This window comes from Rhinatrema bivittatum, chromosome 8 (assembly GCF_901001135.1).
Source record: "Rhinatrema bivittatum chromosome 8, aRhiBiv1.1, whole genome shotgun sequence".
NCBI classification, from domain to species: domain Eukaryota; kingdom Metazoa; phylum Chordata; class Amphibia; order Gymnophiona; family Rhinatrematidae; genus Rhinatrema; species Rhinatrema bivittatum.
In genome coordinates, this window is record NC_042622.1 from 235,552,461 (window position 1) to 235,573,711 (window position 21,251).

Consider the following 21,251-nt stretch of genomic DNA (forward strand, 5'->3'; position numbering starts at 1 on the left):
CAGGTATTGGAACAGCGATCCCAAGGTGGCTGAGCTGTAGAGAAACTAAGAAAGTGAGTAGATAGGATATGCAGAGTTCTGGAACAAGTCCTTGATGATAACACTCACGCCATAGTCTCTTGAGGCAGCCCAGGAGTTGGAATGCAGTAGGCCCTCGAGGAGCAAGTACCTGATCCCAGGGAAAGCTCTGAGAGATAGATGGAAACTCACTAATGTTGTAAGCAGCGATGACTTCTTAGCAGAAGTGGTATTCAGGAGCTGGTCCGGGATGAGGGCCCTTGAGGAGCGAGTACCGGTTCCGGACTGCGACCTGAAAAGAAAAAGAGAGAGCGAGGTCCCCGAGGAGCGGGTACCTCTAGTGAAGTCCGAGGAGGCAGAGTAGCTAGGGTTGCGGAGAGCGAATCCCATCTGCAGTGACCTGGAGGAAGCTAGGTAAACCTATCCCTTGCTAAGTCGTCTTGTTAGCGAAAACTGAGACCTTAAATATCTAAAGCTGATGACGTCATCTCAGGGGGACGCCCCTGAGGTTCGCGCCAACGCCAGTACATCAGTCGGGCCGCGCACACGCCCTTAGGTATCTGGTCAACATAGCGGCTTGCAGCGTTGAGCAGATCCGGGGATGCCGGAGGAGGACGGCCTGGAGACGCCGCAGCAGCTAGCCTTCCATTAACCCTGGAGTGAGTCGCCAACGAGGTAAGGTGGGCGGAGCAGAGACTTCGGACTGCGACGGACACAACATTTTGACAGTACCCACAGTAAACAGGAGTAATCTTTTTAACCAAGTAATGCCTATTCCTTTTGGGATGCAGTTTAACATTCTGTCCCTAGTTTTTAAATCTTTACATAAGGAATGTCCTCAATATCTATCACATTGATTGATTTGCTATGTTCCAAGAAGAAATTTACGCTCTTCACATGAGGTATTTTTAGTGTCTCCTGTAGTTAAACAAGTTAGGCTGACTGAAACTAAGAAAAAAACCCTTTTCTGTATAAATCCTTCTCTTTAGAGCCTGTTACCTAGTGATCTACGCTCCAATGATTACCTGATGTTTTGTAAGACTTGGTTATTTGCTTTGGCCTTTGAGTATTTTTGCTAATATTATTACTGGTGACTGTTCTTAAGTAATGTTATTTATATGTTTTATTAGGATATTATAATTTGTCTATATTGTATGTTTATGTCAGGGCTTCCCAAACCTTTAGTCAATTGGACTGCACTTTACCACTTGAAAATTTGCATGACTCCAGAGAATGACCAAAACAAATTAGTAAGGGTGCGATCTCCCTCTAACAAACACTCCTCACCCTCCCTGCATTCTAATTCCCTCTCTCAATTTCCATACCCTCCTCCCCCCAGCCAACCCCTTCTCTCAGCCACCACTATTCTCACCTCCCCAGCCCTTTTTACCTCACTCAGCTGATCCTCTCTCACCCCAAGCCCTTTTTATAACCCCCAGCTGGTCTCTCTCATCCCCTCTCTCACCTCCCAGCATCATCTCCTCCCTTCTGCCCTTATCTCACATTCCATTCAGCTTAATCCCTCCTATCCCCCCATCTCCTCATACATTTCCCAAACGATCTTCTGTAATCCCCCCCCCCCCCCCCCCCCACACACACACACACACACATACACACACCTTAGAAACATAAAAATGTCGGCAAAAAAGAACCAATGGGTCCCATCTAGTCTGCCCAGCAAGCTTCTCATGGTAGCATCTGCCGCTTCGTGCAGGTTACCCCCGTGTATCAGTCAGTGCTGCTTGATGTGCTTTGCTTATGGCCATAGAAGCAGTCCTGTGTTTTTTTCTTAATGTCTGCGCATCAGTACCCCAGACTGTAAAAAGTCATGGCTCGCGCGGGTTGTCCCTGAATCCAAATTTCTCTTTCCTTTCAGCCCCCACCCCCCTCTTTCGAAGCAGAGAACAATGTTGGAATTGCATCAAAAGCATCAAGGCTTACTGGTTAAGGGTAGTAATCCCATGTCTTTGGTTAAGGATAGTAACTACTGCTCCGTGCAGCTTACCCCCATGCTTATCAGTTCCCCTGTAAAAGCTGGGCCCTCGATGGTTGCTATCTGAATCCAATTCCCCTTTTCCCCTGTCGTTGAAGCAGAGACCAATGTTGGAATTGCATCAAAAGTATCAAGGCTTACTGGTTAAGGGTAGTAACTGCCGCACCAGCAAGTTACCCCCATGCACTCTTTCTTAGTTTCCTGTAGGACTTGGCCGTAGAAGCAGTCCTGTGCTTTTTCCCTTATGTCTGCGTATCAGAATCCCAGACCATAGAAGTCGGGGCCCTCGAATGTCGTCTGAATCAAATTCCTCTTATCCCCTGCGGTCCTAAGCGGGGAGCAATGTTGCAGTTGCATTAAAAGCCTGAAAGCATATTGGTTAAGGGTAGTAATCTCCATAACTTCTGCTAAGGGCAGTAACTGCCATACCAGCAAGTTACCCCACTGCATGCTTATCTCATTTCCATCCTCTAGCCTGCAGAGATCCACAGTGCTCCTTTGAATTCTTTCACTGTTTTCTTCTTCTCCAACTCCTCTGGAAGAAATATTTCCTGACTTTGGTTCTGAGTTGTCCCCCCTGGAGTTTCATTTCAGGACCCCTAGTTCTATTGTTTTCCTTCCAATGGAAAAGTTTCAAAGTCCATACATCATTGAAACCTTTTAGGTATCTGAAGGTCTGCGTCAGATCTCTCCTGCACCTCCTCCCTTCAGAGTATACATATTCAGATCCTTCAGCCTCTCCTCATAGGTCTTCTGATACAGACCCCACACCATTTTTATCGCTCTTCTATGGACCGCCTGCATCCTGTCTCTATCCTTTTTGAGTTATGGGCTTCAGAACTGAACACAATACTCCAGGTAAGACCTCACCAAGGGCATCATCACCTCCTTTTACTTACTGGTTATTCCAATGCAGACCAATATTCTTCTGGCTTTAGCTATCACCTTTTCACATTGCTTCGCCATCTTCAGATCCCCAGATACTATCACCCCAAGATCCCTCTTTTGGTCCGTGCACTTTATCCAACCCTTAAACCACTCCTGCTTCTCACCCATCCCTTCAAATAGCCCCTTCTCAAAAAATTCCCCTAGCCAGGGTCAGTGGCAACATTTTCCATTGGGTCCTGGACCAAAGGTAAATGACAACCTGTGGGACTAGAGATGATAGGGAACATTTATCACTTGGGTAGATTCAGTGGTGGCTGAGGAGAGAAAAGCAGTGGCAATCTCCTCTTCTCCCCTCATGGCTGGCCCCAAGCCTGACTGGTCTGCAAGCCGCAGCAGAAAAATGAATGAAAGTCAGCACGGGGCCTGCGAACTAGTGCAAGCTCACAGGCCCTGCAGGGGCACTGATCCCTCCTCATGCAGAGCTTTCTGTTTTCCACAGAAACTCATGCAAGAGCTGTGGCCCTGCTGGGCCTGTGAGCATGTGCTCATTCTCAGGCCTCATGTTGACTTGCACTACTAATGCATCTGGCATCAGAAGAATGTTGACATTTGAGGCACTCGTGACCCCAACTGAAGGCTTGATGAACCCATCTGGGGTCCTGACCCACAGGTTGGGAAGCCCTAATTTATGTATTTTAACTTCTTGCTTTGATGCTGAATTTTTTGTGTGTTTAAACTGCTTGTATTATGTGTTACATGTATTTTCTATTCGCCCTGAGGTGACAGTTTTCTAAATGTAAGACAAACAAATAAAATCATTTGGCTAGTAGGCCATTCATTTTGAAAACAACCCCCTCCACTTCCACAAGCAGCCGTGTTCTGAATAGTGCTACATGTGACCTTACATGGTGTTCAATTGGTCTGGTCTGAGCCGTGGGCATGCATGAGCTATCATGATTAACATCACTGGTCAATATGATGAGCACAAGATTTAAAAAAAACTTTAAATTAAACACAAAAATGTGGTTGCTGTCTTGCAAACACAGCTGTTCCCAGGAGTCTAGCTAAATGGGGAAGCTGAAATAGTTTCAAGAACAACAAGAGTAAAATTGTGCCAGGATACATAGTAAGTATTCAGGCCATTGTGCATTCTTTTGGACTAAAAAAAAAAGCTGTATCCACTGCATTATTTTTGCATTTTTTTTTTTAAAGAGATGCTGTACTCATTTCTCAACATTAGTGTCAGATTAGAGAGGGCAGTCTAATCAAGATATGTTTAATATGAACATCAAAATGTCAACAATGTTGCAAGATATGCCATTCTTCACTGGACTTTTGCAACATGCCTTGTTGACTAGGGCACAAGGCTGGAGGTCAAGCATCTTGAAAATCGGAAAAAAAGTGTTGCAAGGTACCAGGATTCTCTCCAGGTCATGATATCTTTCATTGGAAAGGCTTAAGACATGTCCAGAGATGCTGATGCACACACGCTTTCAAGATTCACCCAGGCCAGGTTATATCCAATGAAGAGACCTAAAGGGTCTCATAAACTTGTTTTTTGTTTTTAGTTGCCATATTGGATCAGACCGAGGGACCATCAAGCCCAACATTCTGTTTCCAGCAGTGGCCAATCCAGGATACAAGTACCTGGTAAATACCTCAACAGTAAATAAATTCCATTCCAGTAATAAGCAATGGCTATTCCCTAAGTCAATTTGATTAATAGTAGTTTATGGTCTTCTCCTCCAGGAACTTGTCCAAACTTCTTTTAATCCCAGCTATGCTAATTGCCTTAACCACATCCTCTGGCAATTAATTCCAGAGCTTAACTGTGTGTTGAGTGAAAAATAATTTTCTCAATTTGTTTTAAGTGTACTACATGCTAACTTCATGGAGTGCCCCCAAGTCCTTGTGTTATCTGAAAGAGTAAATAACTGATTCACATTTACTAGTTCTAGTCTTTTCATGATTTTATAGACCTCTATCATATCCCTGCCTCCCCCCCCCCAGCTGTCTTTTCTCCAAGCTGAATTACCCTAACCTCTTTAGCCTTTCCTCATAGGAGAGCCACTCCATCCTCCATCATTTTGGTTGTCCTTCTCTGAACGTTTTCCTGTATAACTATCTTTTTTGAGATGTGGCAATCAGAATTGCGTACAATACTCAAGGTGCAGTCTCACCATGGAGAAATGTAGAGGTACTATGACATTCTCTTTTATTCATCATTCTTTTTCTAATAATTCCTAACATTCTATGCTTAGGTTTGCAAGAAAATGAATCCAAAACGTTTTGTTGTCATCATTTGGAGTATCTATTCCATTTGAAGGCATAATTGTTTCCTAGTTTAAGGCTTTCTAGATGACACTAGTATGTCCACGATCTCTGCAGTCACTGAGCACTCAACATCCAAGTTGTGAGGTTGAAAGCTGAAAAGTTGGGATGATACAATATCCCGTCTTCCTGAGTTAACAAAGCAGGATCTGTTCCCAGATGTATGGAAGGACTGCTGGAAAGTTGGACAAGATATCATACCAGATCTTTCTCAGCCACACCGGGGCTATGAGGATTAGCCGAGTGTGGTCATGAAGACTTTTTTTGCATTGCTCTGATGATGAGCAGTAACTGTGGAAAAGCGTACATGAGGCTTTATCCTCAGTCAAGAAGGAAAGCATCTTGAGCTAGTCTGCGATTGTTCGTAAACCTCATAGGATGAAGAGTTTGTTGGCCACTGATTGCTATAGAGACTGTTTGTGTAGTTGAAACACTCTGCTGAGGTGATCTGCCAATGTGCACTGGAGACTGGCAGATAGGTGGCCTGCAGAACAACTTGATTTCTTTCTAATTTCATTTCCAGAATTTTAGGGCTTCCTGGCAGAAAGGCCATGATACTGTTCCTCCTTGCTTGTTGACATAAAGCATGGCAATCTGGTTACTGATTTGAATCAGTATGCTCTTTTCCCAAAGGAGATATGAGAAGGTTGAAAGAGCATATCTGATTGCTTTTAACTCTACTAGATTGATCTGATAGTGGTTCTCTTGAAGAGTCCAGATGCCTTGTATTTGAATGGTCCCAGTGTGTGTGCCCCACCCTTTAGTTGAGGCATCCATTGACAGTACCATTTGATAGGAAAGTGAATGCAGCAGAGCTCCTTCTTTAAGAATTCAGGGGCGCAGCCACTTCTGCAACTCCACTTTCATACTTGCTGTTATTTGAACTGGAGACAAATGTGGTCAAGTTAGTTGAGCCCACTGGGAACATAGATCTCAATGGAGGGAGTGGATATGAAGAGAGATCAGTGAGACTGCATGGACAGCCACTACCATGTGATAGAGGACTATGATGAGTCTTCTGGAAGAGAAGAGTTGAGAAGAGAGTAGGTTGTGGATGTGCTACATCATGGTATTCGCTCAGCTTGGAGGCAGGAATGCTCTTTCTGGCAGTGAGTTTATCCATGTTTCGATGAACTTGAGCCTCTGAGTGGGCTCCCTGATCGATTTCTCGAAGTTCACCAGAAAACCTAAGAGGTGCAGGAGACCTATTGTCGAGTTCAGGAAGCAGAGCACTTTGTCCCGTGATTTTGATGTAATGAGCCAATCATCCAGGTATAGGAAGGCTTGTATTCCCTGGTGACGGAGATGAGCTGAAACTACCATGAGGGGTTTTGTAAAGACTCTCAGGGCTGATGAGAGGCCAAATGGGAGTACTTTGTACTTGTAGTGAGAAGAATTTACCTGGAAACAGAGGTAGTGCCAATGTGAAGGGTGGATGGGTCTGTGAGAATATGCATCTTTAAGATCCAAGGCACACATCCATTTGTCCTTCTGTATGTAAGGATGGATCATACTGAGGGAGTTCATTTTGAATTTCTCCCAGAGTATATGTTTGTTCAGACATCTCAAGTCGAGAATAGGCCACAGTCCCCCTGTTTCCTTGGGGATAAGGAAACATTAGGAATAGAAACCCCATGTATATTGAGCTGTTGGGATTGGCATTTTGTTGGAGAAGTGATTAGACTTCCAGACAAAGCTGCAATAGGTGAGACGGATCCGGATGGAGCACTAAACAAAGTGGAAGGGATGATGGTCAGGAAGAACACAACTGTTACCCAGACTGCACAATCTGGAAGACCCTAGGGGCCTTGGTGATCTGAAACCACTTCTCTACAAAATGTTGGATTCTTTCCCCTGCTGGGAGAGTTGGGATTGGATTGTTCAGAGGGATCAAAAACTAGGCCCTGGTTTAGGCTGAGCCTGTGGTTTTTGGCTGATGGTTTTCTCTTTGTTGAGGCCTGACCAGAAGAGGCAGCAGACAGTATTGTTGAAAAGATCGGTAGGGCCTCATGTAGAAGTATGGTTGTTTATATGGGTAGAAGTGACTCTTCACCATGGAGGGCTACACTGCCACATTTTGGTCGTTTATCTGAGTGACTGTCTACCGGAGCTTCTCACTGAAAAGATTGTACCCCCCCCACCCCACACCCCCCAAGCATGGGAGATCAACTAGTTTTTCATGGATATCCTTGCGATTCTACTTGCTCGAAGCCAAGCCATGTGTCTAGCTCTAATGGAGGCTGAGAAGGTACGTGAAACAGAATTGAAAGATTCATAGAGTGATCAAAGTAAGTAGTGGATGCCCTCTTTTGCATCCAGAATGGGTTAAGGATAGTAGTTGCCCTGCTCAGTGGTAGATAGGAAAGGCTTCAAATTTTGAATGCAGTCATGAATATACTGCACCATACAGAAATGGTGACTAGAATTGAGAGCAGATAACTTTGGCAAGAAAACGTTTCAAAGTACAATGCTATCTCGAAGATTGTGGTCTTTCCTGGAGGAGGATTTGAGTGAATCCGTGTTTCTTCACATTTTTCATAGTAGAATCAACCACCACAGACTTGTGAGGCTGCTGGACAATATCAAAGGCTGGTGAGTGCTGGACCCTGTATTTGATGTCTAACTTTCTAGCAGTAAAAGTGCCTGAAATGGGAGTTTCCCACATTTTCATCTGTGGAACATTAAGGATGTTGTGAACTGAAAGGGCTGTTGGCTTAACTTGAGTACCCAGTATCTGAAAAAAGACAAGAATGTCAAAGCAAGAGTCTTTGTCTTTGCAGACATGGACATCCAGTGCTGTACCCATCTTTTCCACAAATTTAGAATGGGTAAGCTTTTCTGATGGCGAGGTGTTGTCCAGAAGGTCTGGAAGTGGGTCAGAGGGTATGCTAGTAGAATCTTCATCTGAGCCTAACGGTACTGGTTCACTTATTTAGGATTCCAATGTTGAAGATCAACTGGGAAGGATTTCCAGTTGTTATGCTGGTGGACCCTTGGTCCAAGGGGGAGTTGATGCTACCTGTGGTATGTCCCCACCTTCAGTAGGCGAGGCTGATGGAAAGCAGACTCCCCCACTGGAGCTTCACCACTACCAGCCCACGGTCCCCTTAGGTTGAGCCCTTGAGTGCCAGAGCTGGCTGGACTTACTTGGGGCCTCTGCAGAGATGGATGTCTAGATGGAAGAAGAGACACTGTGGCACAAGCCAAGGTCAGGAGCAGGCATTGATGGTCGAGGTCGAGATCCAACAAGGATCGAGACAGGCGGAATAGCTCGTTTTCAAGAACCAGGCAAAGATCGAGGCAGGCACGGAGCTCGTGGTCAAGGTCCAGGAAGGGGTCGAGGCAAGTGGCGTAGCTCATGGTCAAGTCCTGGCAAGGGTTGAGGTAGGCAGCAAACAGTAAAGGTCAGAATCTGGTCCAGGTCGAAGCCAAGAGCAGTCTGAGGGAAGAAGGAGGAAAGCAAGGAACATGGAAGGAACTCAGGAATGGCAGTGCACTACTCGAGAGGACGAGACCTATTGCCAAGGCAAAGGCTGGAAGCAAGGTCCAGCCTTATATAGTCCCCAGGTGGTGTCATCAGGAATGGCCACGGGTACTTTCTTGCCCTTTAAATGAAGAAAGGAGGCTTGTGTGCACGCCTAGTAAGATGCCGGATGCAGGAGGAGGTTAGTAGCATTCTGCTGCGAAGAAGCAGGAGTCAGCAGCATCGGGTTGGCAGCTTGGGGCCACACAGAAGGATGGCAAAGTGGGTGGTGTTCCAGATGCAAAGAACAGCTGAGCAGGATATCAGTGGCCCAAGTCGTGTGGAGCTTTGGCGGCACTCAGGACCGCAAAGAGGGAGAGTCCCCATCAGTAGCGGCTCCCCATCACTACCAGGAAGCCCGGGCCTGCTTCTGCCGTGGCAGCGGGTGAGTGAGGCCAGCCGCGGGATTCCTCAGCCAGCAAGCGTAACACCAGTTGACTCAGAGGAGGAGAGGCCTGGTTTAAAACTTCTTACCCACTAGAATCTTCTTCAACAGACGATTAAGAACCCCTAACCAATAGTTCTGATGATGTTCACCTCTATAAGTAAGACAGGAACTCCAGTCTGTGGTATTGTCATAGAGCAATTGTGTCCTCTGGCCTGGCATAGGTAGCTCACATTCTCTTGAGACCAGGATAGGCTCCTACATGAAAACAGTTGACCTGTTAGAAGTAAGCGGTACCATAAAAGATACCAGTTTTGCAGTCTCCAGGTGAAGTCCTTTTTCCACTAGTCTAAGTGGGTTGAGTGCCCTGGATATTGGAGAAGGCAAGGGCAACTTTACCCCTTCTCTTGCAAATCTAGGATGGGCTGTGTAGACCTGTGTTGGTAAAGTAGCCTGATTAATTGAAGCCGAGGTGGATGTGTCAGTGGCTTCGATGGGTTAGAGAGCTTAGATGCCTTGGATATCTTGACACGCTATGATAGGCTTTTGGACCCATCTTGGGTCTTCGAAGTGTATCAAGGAATCCAGTGCAGGTCAATGATATTGCTTTGGTTGTGTTGGGACTGTGCCATGGGTCCTTGCACTGTAGATTGTGTGGTATAGGACCCTGAGCACCGTGTGATGGAAAAGTAGAAACATTTGTGTGCATCGAGGCCACATGCTTCAGTGACATCAGACCATCAAGTGCACGGGTGTGTCATACATTGAGTGCATCGGAGTCCTCTACATCGAGAGCATCAAAGCTTTGTGTGTCAAGTGCCTCGGTGCTTCATGTATCAAATACATCATTGGAAGATATATTGAGCGAGCTGACACATCGTGCATTAGAAACACTGATGCTACTTGCACCGACAGCGTCGATGATTCCCGCATTGATGATACAGATGCACTTCGTTTTGAGTGTTTGTGCTTCTTCGATGCAGGCTGTGATAGCTCCAGTGATCGATGCTGCTTAGTCTTCGATGCAGGGCGGCTGATGGAACTTAACACCACGGCTTTGGCCTGAGCAGATGGGGAAGTTTTAGAGGAGTGCCTACTCAACTCTGTTTCCAGCAAGGCTCTGTAGGACAAGGACTTACTGCAACTCCGGAGTGATTAAGTCAGTTCGTCAATGTGAAGCACACTAGACCACTGTGAGTGTGGGGATGTCCATCCACAGGCACAGCAGTTCTTCTGGTCATGTTTTGCACAGAGGCATCGTTTGCACAGGTCGTGCCTGTTGGTGAGGGACATAACCTTTCCAAACGTACAACTTTTAAAGCCGCTCACCACTGTTGACCTCTTCTTTATGACTGGACATGATAGAAAAGAAGGCTGCTTTTTTTGTTTGTTTGTTTGATAGCACTGAAAGTGCCTCCATGTAACTCCTGCTCCTGTTCTGACTCCATGTCCCCTGGCTTGCTCTCCCGGTTCCTGACTCAGTTCGCCCCTGGATTTCTCCTTCATCTGCCGCCTGCCTCAACCGTCTGCCTGTCTCAGTTTCTGCTGCTAGCCGCCTGCCTTGACCTTTGACCCATCTCCTGATTCTCCTACTCGCTGCCTGCCCCGACCATCGGACCACCTGACTTGCCTACGCCTCACGAACATAGACCAGCCTCAGGGAGACCCGCTCCTAAGTCCTGCCGGCCCCGGCACCCAAGGGCTCAACCTGTGGAGAACGAGGGCTGGAAAAGGTGAAGGTCGGTTGGGTCTCCGCTATCTACATCCGCCTCCCGATGAAGAGGGCCTATAGGTAACTCCTATAGGAAGCTTCAACTTCGTCTCGCCCAAAGGTCCACCTCTAGACGCAACACTATCATTTCTGTTAGGCATTTAGGGGGCAATTTTGTAATTGTCTGTACTGGTGTAATGTCTTCAGTTATTTTTTACTTGCAGACTTTACACCAGTTTCCCAAGGGAATGTAAGTGTGTCATTTCCCTTTGAAAATGATTCCAACCAAAACCACTGCACACATTTACCCCTGCTAATGCGAGCCCATAGTTTTCTTAAGAGAAATGCAAAAGTACACACTGAATTCGAAACCCCGCCCCTTCACGCTGTAGGTAAAAATGCATGCACGCAGGCACTAGGCATGTACTTTCACCTGTACATAGGGCAGACAATTCTTTTTTTCAAAAAAAGCCCATGTCTGCGAGTAAAGCAGCAATGGCTTTGAAAATTTCACTCGATGGAGACAATTTTCAAATCTGCATTTTGGGACAAAGTCTGCAGATCATCTTTGGCTGCGGACTTTACCCCAATTTTCACAGCAAAGGCACATGCATTCTTTTGCCTTGAAACTTGCCTTTGCACCTTTTCACTGATAAAGTCCTGTACTTGTACTTTCTAGTGCATGTTCGTCAGCACGATATAAAAAAAAAACAAAAAAACAAAAAACCCAAGACTAATGAACCTTCATTCAGCACAGTAAATAACTATCCAGTTTTCTTCAATGGCAGCCTTAAGAAATATTCAAAATTGAGTTTACTACAATGTCCGTCAACTTTCTCCCTAAAATGAGTTTGTAAAGAAAAATGCACTCTAGGAGCATTCTCACATTATTTAAAAAAGAAGGTTGCAGCACAAGTTAGAACATGTGTCAGGCTCTACACTCATGCACCTCTCAACCGGCCAAGTTCCTAAGGATTGGTCTGTCACGACTCCACGGTTGAGAAGGCATACATCGGATACTGAAGAGAGACTATGGACATGACTGATGTGGTTAGGAGTGCAACACGCAATTCTGTGAGGGTGCCACTCTTACAATAAATATTTTTGGAATGTTTTTGGCCTGCCTTTCCAAATAATTCTGTAAGCCACCTTGAGCATTGTTGTAGTTTTGGTATAGTAAATTGCTCCCCTAAAGAATGTAAGTGGATACCTGAAGCAACAGGAGATAAAATAACTTGCCCAAGGTCACAAGAAGTGTCAGTTGGTGAAGTGTGATTTTTAACCTTGCTTTCCTTGGCTCTCAGCCTGTTGCACTAACCACTAGAATATTCCATATCTCCTTCTAATACAAGTGGGTTAAAAGGAAAACATATAAACACACACACACATGCTGTTACTTACTTGCTAGAGTTCATAGTGTACCCAGAGGGGCACTCAGGAATGCACTCCTGGTTGTGGATGACATACAGGTGGCACTCGGACTCTCTTGAGTTTTTGCACTTGTTGTGAAGCTCCTGGCAGAAGCTCAACGTCACGCATTGCCACCCTCTGAACTTGTAGAGCTTGGGTGGGCATGTCTCCAGACATACGCCATTGTACTGGTAATTGTGACAAGCCACACACTTCGCTGGGTCATTGGGTTCCAGGCAGTTCCCCAGGCACTCACTGTGACAGCACTGGCCATCCGAGGTACAGCCACGCCACTTACAAGCATCAGGACAAACTGCATAGGACAGAAAAACAAGGGGCCGCTTAGTAGTGATAGGATTATGTAACAACAGAATATATATACTTTAAAATCTTCCTACTGAAATAGTGAACAAAAGCTGACTTCTGACTTAGGAGAGCATGCCTGGCCAGCTCAGTCAGGATTTCATGGGCCTTCAGTTTCGCATACAGACATATTTATTTATACAACATATCCAATATAAAAAAATATATAATAATCCATGCTTTCACTTTTATGTTTTGATATTTGTTTTGAATTAAAATGTTAAGTAAAGAGTTTGAAAAAAAATGCACAATAACAATAACAAACAACAACTGACACATACAAACAATATATATTAAAAAAAACCATAATCAGTAACAGAACACAACTTAAAACAAACTAGAAAAACATAGCAGCATAAAAAAATAAATAAAAAGTCTTAGGTAAACATGCCCCATCCCAAATGATGGGTTGAGAAAGCAACAAGGAAGGCTATCTAACAAAGCCGTGGAGGCAACAAAATGAGGATTAGAAGCCAAGATGTCAAATTTTGATCCTTTATTGGAGACTTGGAATCTTAAAAACGCGTTGGAATCTTAAAAGGGCATTTTTAAGATTCCAAGTCTCCAATAAAAGATCAAAATTTGACATCTTGGCTTCTAATCCTCATTTTGTTGCCTCCATCCCAAATGATGCAATCCTAAGTGCCATAAAAATGAATCGAAACTATCAGAACTATGCTATTTATATAGCTTAAGAACACCAATGACAGCCAAGGGACCTGCTAGCCAAAAGAGGATGGGAATTAAGAACATTTTGGCTTTGGGAAAGACCATGAAGTGCCTCAGCTCCAAGGGCAAAAAGTTCCACAAAAACAGACCCACATATGAAGGCTCCTTCACATATTACCTTGGGCCCCGTAACTTTCAATAAAGATCTACTTAGAAGAAAGCTCAAAGACGATTCTTCCCCAAATGTGTTGCAACCCAAGGTTTGGAAGGAAGCCTTTTGGCTCGTTCTGGACCTTTCTGAGAAACTGGGAGAGGAGTCCTTCTCCTTTGGCCAACTGGTCTCAGAGCTAAGCTCCGTCATCCTAAGCCTCCATTCACAACTAACTAGGGATTTTTTTCCCCGGGGCGGCTGTGAATGAAGACTCACAGCATTAATCCCAGCCCTGGTTCCAATTGAGATGGAAGTCCAAAGCAGCAGGAGGAAATTACAGAGGCTAACACAAAACCCATTTAAATACTGTTGGGATTACTACCTGATAATCCCCTTTTCCTTAGTGTAGACAGATGGACTCAGAACAAATGGGATAGTATCCGCGTGCTAGCAGTTGGAGACGGATCTGACGTCAGCACGGGGGTGTATATATCCCCACAGGAAGCGTAGCTATTCAGTAATCTTCCTTGCAAAAGCTGTTATAGATGTGTGTACTGACGCTCAGTTAAAAAGTGAAACAGGATTCCCCTGACCGATTGATAGTAGCTGGAGACCGCCAGCATTCCCAACCGGAAGGCGTGGACACCTGGTAGAGTGTACACTCTTATGGAAACAGATGACATGGCTTACCTTGAATAGGTAATACCCATGTACGCAGGCAGCTGGGCGGGATGCTGAGTCCATCTGTCTACACTAAGGAAAAGGGGATTATCAGGTAGTAATCCCAACATTTCCTGGCGTGTAGCCAGATGGACTCAGAACAAATGGGATGTACAAAAGCTTTACTCCCAGCCTGGGCGGGAGGCTGCCGGAGGCCCATGTAGTACCGCCCTCGCAAAGGCAGAGTCCTCCCTGGCCTGGACATCCAGACGGTAGAACCTGGAGAAGGTATGGAGGGAGGACCACGTCGCCGCTTTACAGATTTCCGCAGGCGATAGCATCCTGGATTCTGCCCAAGATGCTGCTTGTGCTCTGGTAGAATGAGCCTTGACTTGTAGAGGTGGAGACTTCCCAGCCTCTACGTACGCTGCTCTGACAACTTCTTTAATCCAGTGGGCGATGGTGGGCCGCGAGGCCGCTTCACCTAGCTTCTTCCCGCTGTACAGGACGAACAGATGGTCCGTCTTTCGTAGGTCTTGTGTAAGTTCCAAATACCTGGGCAGCAATCTGCCAATGTCGAGATGGCGTAATAAACGCCCTTCTTCAGATTTCTTCAGACCCGCCGTGGTAGGCAAGGATATGGTTTGATTAAGATGAAACTGCGAAACCACTTTAGGTAGAAAGGAGGGAACCGTACGAAGATGGATAGCCTCCGGAGTGATTCTGAGAAAGGGATCACGGCAGGACAATGCTTGTAGCTCTGAGATGCGGCGGGCTGAACATACAGCCAGCAAGAACACCATCTTCAAGGTTAGAGAACGAAGAGACAGGCCCCGAAGGGGTCTGAAGGTGGATCCCGCCAGGAAATCCAAAACAAGGTTGAGGTTCCACAAAGGTACAGGCCACTTCAGTGGCGGACGAATATGCTTGACTCCCTGCAGGAAACGAGAAACATCCTGGTGCTTGGCGATGGTCTTGCCATCTCTCCTGGGACCATAGCAAGACAGCGCAGCCACCTGAACCTTGATGGAGCTGAGGGAGAGACCCTTCTGAAGGCCATCCTGCAGGAAATCCAACACAATAGAGATCGTGGTTGCATGTGGATTGGTGCCGTGAGTGTCGCACCATGCTTCAAATACTCTCCAGATCCAGATGTATGTGAGGGATGTGGAAAACTTGCGAGCTCGGAGGAGGGTATCAATCACGGGCTCCGAGTAACCCCTCTTCTTCAATCTAGCCCTCTCAAGGGCCATACCGTAAGAGAGAATTGAGCCGGATCCTCGTGAAGAATGGGACCTTGATGTAGAAGGTCCCGGAGAGGAGGCAGGGGAAGGGGCTCCCCTGCCAGTAGTCTTCTCATGTCCGCGTACCAGGGTCGTCTTGGCCAGTCTGGCGCCACTAGAAGGACTAGGCCCCGGTGTCTCTGAATCTTGCGGATGACAGCGCCTAGCAGAGGCCACGGAGGAAAGGCGTACAGTAGAGTCCCTGGAGGCCACGGCTGAACCAGGGCATCGATTCCGTGTGAGCACGGGTCGCGCTTGCGGCTGAAGCATCTGGGTACTTGAGCATTGGACTGGTCTGCCAGTAAATCCATGTCCGGAAACCCCCAATGATCCACGATCATCTGGAAGGCCGTGGGTGAGAGCTGCCACTCTCCCGGATTTAGGCTTTCCCTGCTGAGGAAGTCTGCTGTGGTATTGTCCTTCCCGGCGATGTGGACGGCGGAGATGTCCTGAAGATTCACCTCTGCCCAAGTCATCAGAGGGGCGATCTCCAGAGATACCTGTCGGCTTCTGGTTCCGCCCTGACGATTGATGTATGCCACCATGGTGGCGTTGTCGGACATCACTCTGACTGCTCTGTTCTGCAGTCTGTGGGCAAATTGAAGGCATGCCAATCGGACAGCCCGGGCCTCTAGACAGTTGATGTTCCACGCCGACTCTTCTCTGTTCCACCGCCCTTGTGCGGTGAGTTCTTCGCAGTGTGCGCCCCAGCCGCTTAGGCTGGCATCTGTGGTGAGCAAAATCCACGTGGGTGAGGACATCTTCGATCCCCTGCTCATGTGGTTGGACTGCAACCACCACCGTAACTGGGTCCGCACTCGGGCTGGTAGAGGTAGGTGCGTGGAGTAGGTCCGTAGACGGGGGCTCCAGCGAGAGAGCAGGGCGTGTTGGAGAGGTCTCATATGGGCCCTCGCCCAGGGCACTACTTCCAGGGTGGATGCCATGAGACCAAGAACCTGCAGATAATCCCAGGCGGTGGGTCGACTGGCTCCCATCAAATACTGGATACGCTGCCGAAGTTTCAACGTCCTCTTGGTGGTGAGACTGACCGTGTCTGCCCGGGTGTCGAACTGTACTCCCAGGTATTCCAGGGACTGGGAAGGCTGTAGGCAGCTCTTGCCGAGGTTGATAACCCAGCCCAGGCTTTCCAGAAGGGCTATCACTCTGTCGGTGGTCCGAAGGCTCTCCTCTCGAGACTTTGCCCTGATCAGCCAGTCGTCTAGGTAGGGATGGACCAGAATTCCTTCCCGCCTGAGCGCCGCCGCTACTACTACTACCACCTTGGTGAATGTCCGTGGCGATGTTGCCAACCCAAAGGGCAGAGCCCGAAACTGGAAGTGGTGGCCTAGAACCTTGAAGCGTAGGTAGCGCTGATGATCCGGATGGATCGGGATATGCAGGTATGCCTCTGACAGGTCTAATGCCGTGAGGAATTCCCCTGGCTGTACTGCGGCCTTGACGGAGCGTAGAGTTTCCATGCGAAACCTCGGGACCCGTAAGTATCGATTGACCGACTTGAGGTCCAGGACAGGCCGAAAGGTACCCCCTTTCTTGGGTACCATGAAATAGATGGAATAATGGCCAGAATTCACTTCCCAGGCAGGTACTGGGATGATGGCTTTCAAGGACAGGAGCCTTGCCAAGGTAGCTTCCAATGCTGCCTTCTTGTGTATGGGACACGAAGAGTCCACAAACTTGTCCGGAGGGAGATGATGAAAGTCCAGATAATAGCCCTCCCGGATAACGGCGAGAACCCACTGGTCCGATGTAATCTCGACCCATCTGGGGTAGAAGAGGGTCAACCTGCCCCCTATGGCTCCGTCCCCCAGATGAATCGGCGGATTCTCATTGGGAGGCGCGGCCGGGACCCGAGCCCGGGCCCGCTCCCCTCTTGCGCTGCTTGGTCCGAAAGGACTGATTCCTGGCCGGAGGACGTGGTGCCTGGTAACGACCCCTGTAAGGAACGAAACGCTGGGAACTCCTGCCCCTGGAGGGCCTTGGAAAGGCACGCTGGCCCCTTCGGAACCGATCTTCCGGCAATCTGGGCACTGGAGAGGCTGGCATCACAGGATCCCCCAAAGTGTGGGGCCAGAGGCTGTCAGCCCTATTTGTCACTCCCATAAAGATAGCACTGGGGAGGGAATAGAGGCAGGAAGGGAACAAGAAAGAGAGGACTAGGAATCGAGCTGAGGAGGAAAAGAACAGAGGGGGCCAGTCTAGGCTGGGCTATTGCAAGGAGTGGACAAGCAGAGCGACTTCTGTCAGAATAGCACAACATTTGAACATAACTGTCAAGGTTAAAGTTATCTGGGAATATTAGTCCTGGGGGAATTTTGCGCTTCTGCGGAGCACAGAATTTGCACAGAATTCCCCCCCTGCACAGAATTGTCATTTTCTGCGCAGAACTGCCAAATTCTGCGCAGAAAATAGAGGAGACCCCGGCATGCCGCGAACGGAGCACGCAAAGACAAAGGCCCGTGTGTGCTGCGGGACGCGCTCCGCTCGCAGTGAAGATGAAGGCCCCAGCGCACCATTCATGGCGAAGATGGAAGGCCCCCGTGTGCCGTGAACAGAGAGTGCTCCACTCACGGCAAAGATAAAGGCCCCAGTGAGAGAGAATGTGTGAGTGTGCATGTGTGTGTGAGAGGAGAGGGAGAGGGGTGTGAGAAAGGGGAGGGGGTGTCAGAGAAGAGAAGGGGTGTGAGGGGAGGGGAGGGTGAGAGCAGGGAGAGGCGTGTGAGAGAGGGGAGTGTGGGAGAGAGCATGGGAGGTAAGAGAGGGAAGGTGCTTAAGTGTGGGTTTCAGAGTGTGAAGGAGCATGTAAGTGTGAGAGATTGGGAGCTCGTGTGTATGAAAAAGGGATTGTGTGTATGTGAGGGTACTATCCTGTGTGAAGGGATTTTGTATGTGTGAGACAGAGCCTGTATGAAGGGGTGCGTGAGAGAGAGACATAGGTAGCCTGTGTGTGGATGTATGTGTGAGAGAAAGGGAGCTTGTGTGGGTGTGTATGTAAGAGAGAGGGACCCTGTATGAGGGGATGTGTGTATGTGAGAGAGTGAGGGAGCCTGTATGAGGGTGTGTGTATGTATATTAGAGAGAGGGAGCATGTGTGTGAGAGAGGAAGGGACAGTACTGAGAACAGGGTTAAACTCTGGGATGGCGATAAGAGTGGAAGGGGTTGAGCCTAGAGGTGAAGGGGAGAGATATTGGCAGGTGGAAGACTTGGGGCCTGAGAGGGCAAAAGTGGCCAGGGGAGTAGGGAGAGTGAGTGGAAGGGACACTCTTAATTCTGCTCAAAATATTTGAAATTCTGCATCTTTAAGTAATAACTTTTTTCTGTATTAATTTAAAATGTAATTACTTAAAGACTGTCATGTAAATTGTGTTATTTTGACCAATATAAAGTTTGCAGAATTTTAAGTTTTTGTTTGCAGAATTCCCCCAGGAGTAGAATATGTTCCTGGAAATCTTTAATCTTGTTCTTTGGGGCATTTACAGTTAGCCGAATAAGTTATTTGACTAACTCCGAATATTGGGATAAGCCTTGTAAATTACCCGGTTAATTTATTCCCCACCCTGGAATGCCTCTAAAATGCCCCTAATTTATTCAGCTAAATTTTATCCGGATAAAATTTAGTCAGATAAGTGCCAGTGATATTCAAAAATTAGCATTTATCCAGATTACTCAAAAGCTATCTGGGTAAATGCCTTTGAATATCAACCTTGCAGTTGCTTAATTTTGTGTGCTCAACTTCCATCTGCACGTTCCTTAATCTTTCTTTCCCATCACTCCAAGTGGCACTGAAGCTGAGAGTATAAATGTTTCACTCTTCCACTCCAGAAGTGGCTGCACATTTAATAGTTGTATAATGCTAGAGTTTTCCTTGTTATCAATTTCAAGTCAATCAATTGGGAGCACAATAAAAAAAAAGGCTTCTGGTTTCCACATCCCTTTTAACTCACTTTTCACATTCTTTTTGCTTAAGCCACCTTGCAACTGATTTTGATCCTCTCTTTTTGATTTCTGTGGCTTTTTGTGTGTCAAAGTTGAGAGCATTTGGTGCATCCCATCCTAGCTGTGTATCACTTGCTCTCTTTCTGAAGGCAAGCACCAGATGGCGGTGGCAACCTGTAAAGAATCTGAGCAATGAAGGTGCTGTCCTGCAAGTCTAAGCCATAATGGATACACGTCACTGGAAAACTGGAGGAGGTTTTAGTGGTTAGGATCCTGGCAACACAGGGCGATAAAGGGGGACGGTCAGGAGCAACCAGGGTAGACAGGGACCTCCTACTAGCTCAGCTAGGGGAGCTGCTTCTGTAGCTTGGAGGAAGCATCCTTGCTGTGATGAAGGATTTTTGCAGGTTCAGACTGCTGCAGCGGAGACCCATGTTTCTTTTACCTTTCCACTTCCCCTATTTTACATTCCCTCCCAATGACTTCATTTCAGTCACTGTAACAACAATCCTGCACCAGAGCCTCCTGCCAGACTCCTGTAAGCATGGGTCCTAAATCTGGCCCCTAGTGTCATCATGACAGGGACTCTATCCCTTGCAAGGGCTGTGAACACTGCCTCCAGGACTGGTGCCAGACTAGGCAGTCACCCAGAGCACTAAGATTTGTGGGGAGGGGTGGCAAAACCCCAGCACCATGAGGTTCGGAGGACTGCTATACCAGAGCCAGCACGATCAAAGAAGGGAGCACCGTGCTGGGGCCACTGCCTCCGGCAGGAGGGAGCACCGTGCTGGGGCTACCACCAATAGGGAAATCGGGGGTGGGGGGTGAAAGAGCGAAGGTTTGCCTAGGGCCTCAGAGCAGTGTTTCCGTCAGTGCTCCGTAACTAATTCTTGCTGTGTGATGCAAGCTGTGATCTAAATCCCAATCTCCATCTATCCTACTGGAAAATTTACCATCTGGCAGGAGTCAGCGATAATGTCAGGGACTTCCCTAACTGCTCTGGGCCAGCTTTACATCTTCATGATGGAGAGTACAGAAAACAGGATTTTTACTACGAAATGTTTCCAGATTGGGCGTCCATATGCCTCACCTGATAGTCAATATCCAGACGGTGGGTGCAGTTTTGAATCACAATTTTTCAGTCTCTTTCCAGGAACCGCAACAAAGCAAGAGCAGGTGAAGCCATGTCATAGGGTGCAGCTCAAGTTCATAATATATGCACCAGAGAGGATACAGAGCCACCCCTGAAGAAGATACTATTTCAAAACACGGCCTCGCTGGTGATCGTGGCCACTGCAGACTATCGGCGGTGGTTTTATAAAATAAGTGTGTTGTAACATCTTTACAAAGGAATATTACCAAGACATTGCTTCCACGTTCTGTTGGCAGCTGGTGTCAAAGAAAACTAAAAGGACATTTAATGTACTTTTACCGTCAAAGTCAGTTTTAATATGCAATTTAAAAAAGAATATATTTTCTCATTTTCTGAACATCATTTAAAGGATGGGTAGGTGGCATTGATGATTAAAACAAAGACATAGTAACCATGGTTGGCAGTAGAGTCAATATGTGAAATTGCCACCTTCATCTATAAAAATGTATAAATTTAAGTGTAGTTCCATTGATAAATAATTGAGCAGATACAGATACAATTAATGGAGAATGTTAGTAGTTGATTGGACAGTACAAGGACATTCCCAATGTGGAGATTAGTTAGCTGTTGGTTTGAAATAAAATAATCACAATGCAGGCGAGTATCCCATTTGGACAAATGGTGCTGTATAAATTCAAGTTTTATCCCCTAAACACTAATGGCTGGAGTAAAAACCAGGACTGGATCGGCCTGGTCAAGCAAGGCAAAAAAAATAACAGAGTTGTCCCCAGTGTCACTGCTTGTCAGCGCCCTCACCA

General features: G+C 47.0%; 1 protein-coding gene across 1 annotated transcript in view; it reads right to left on the minus strand.

Annotated features, from left to right (window-relative positions):
- Positions 1-21,251, minus strand: part of INSR (insulin receptor) — a 369,067-nt gene that overhangs the window by 106,544 nt on the left and 241,272 nt on the right. Inside the window, exon 3 of the mRNA XM_029614140.1 lies at positions 12,251-12,572. Coding sequence (XP_029470000.1) covers positions 12,251-12,572 — 322 coding nt within the window. The remainder of the gene's footprint in view (positions 1-12,250; positions 12,573-21,251) is intronic.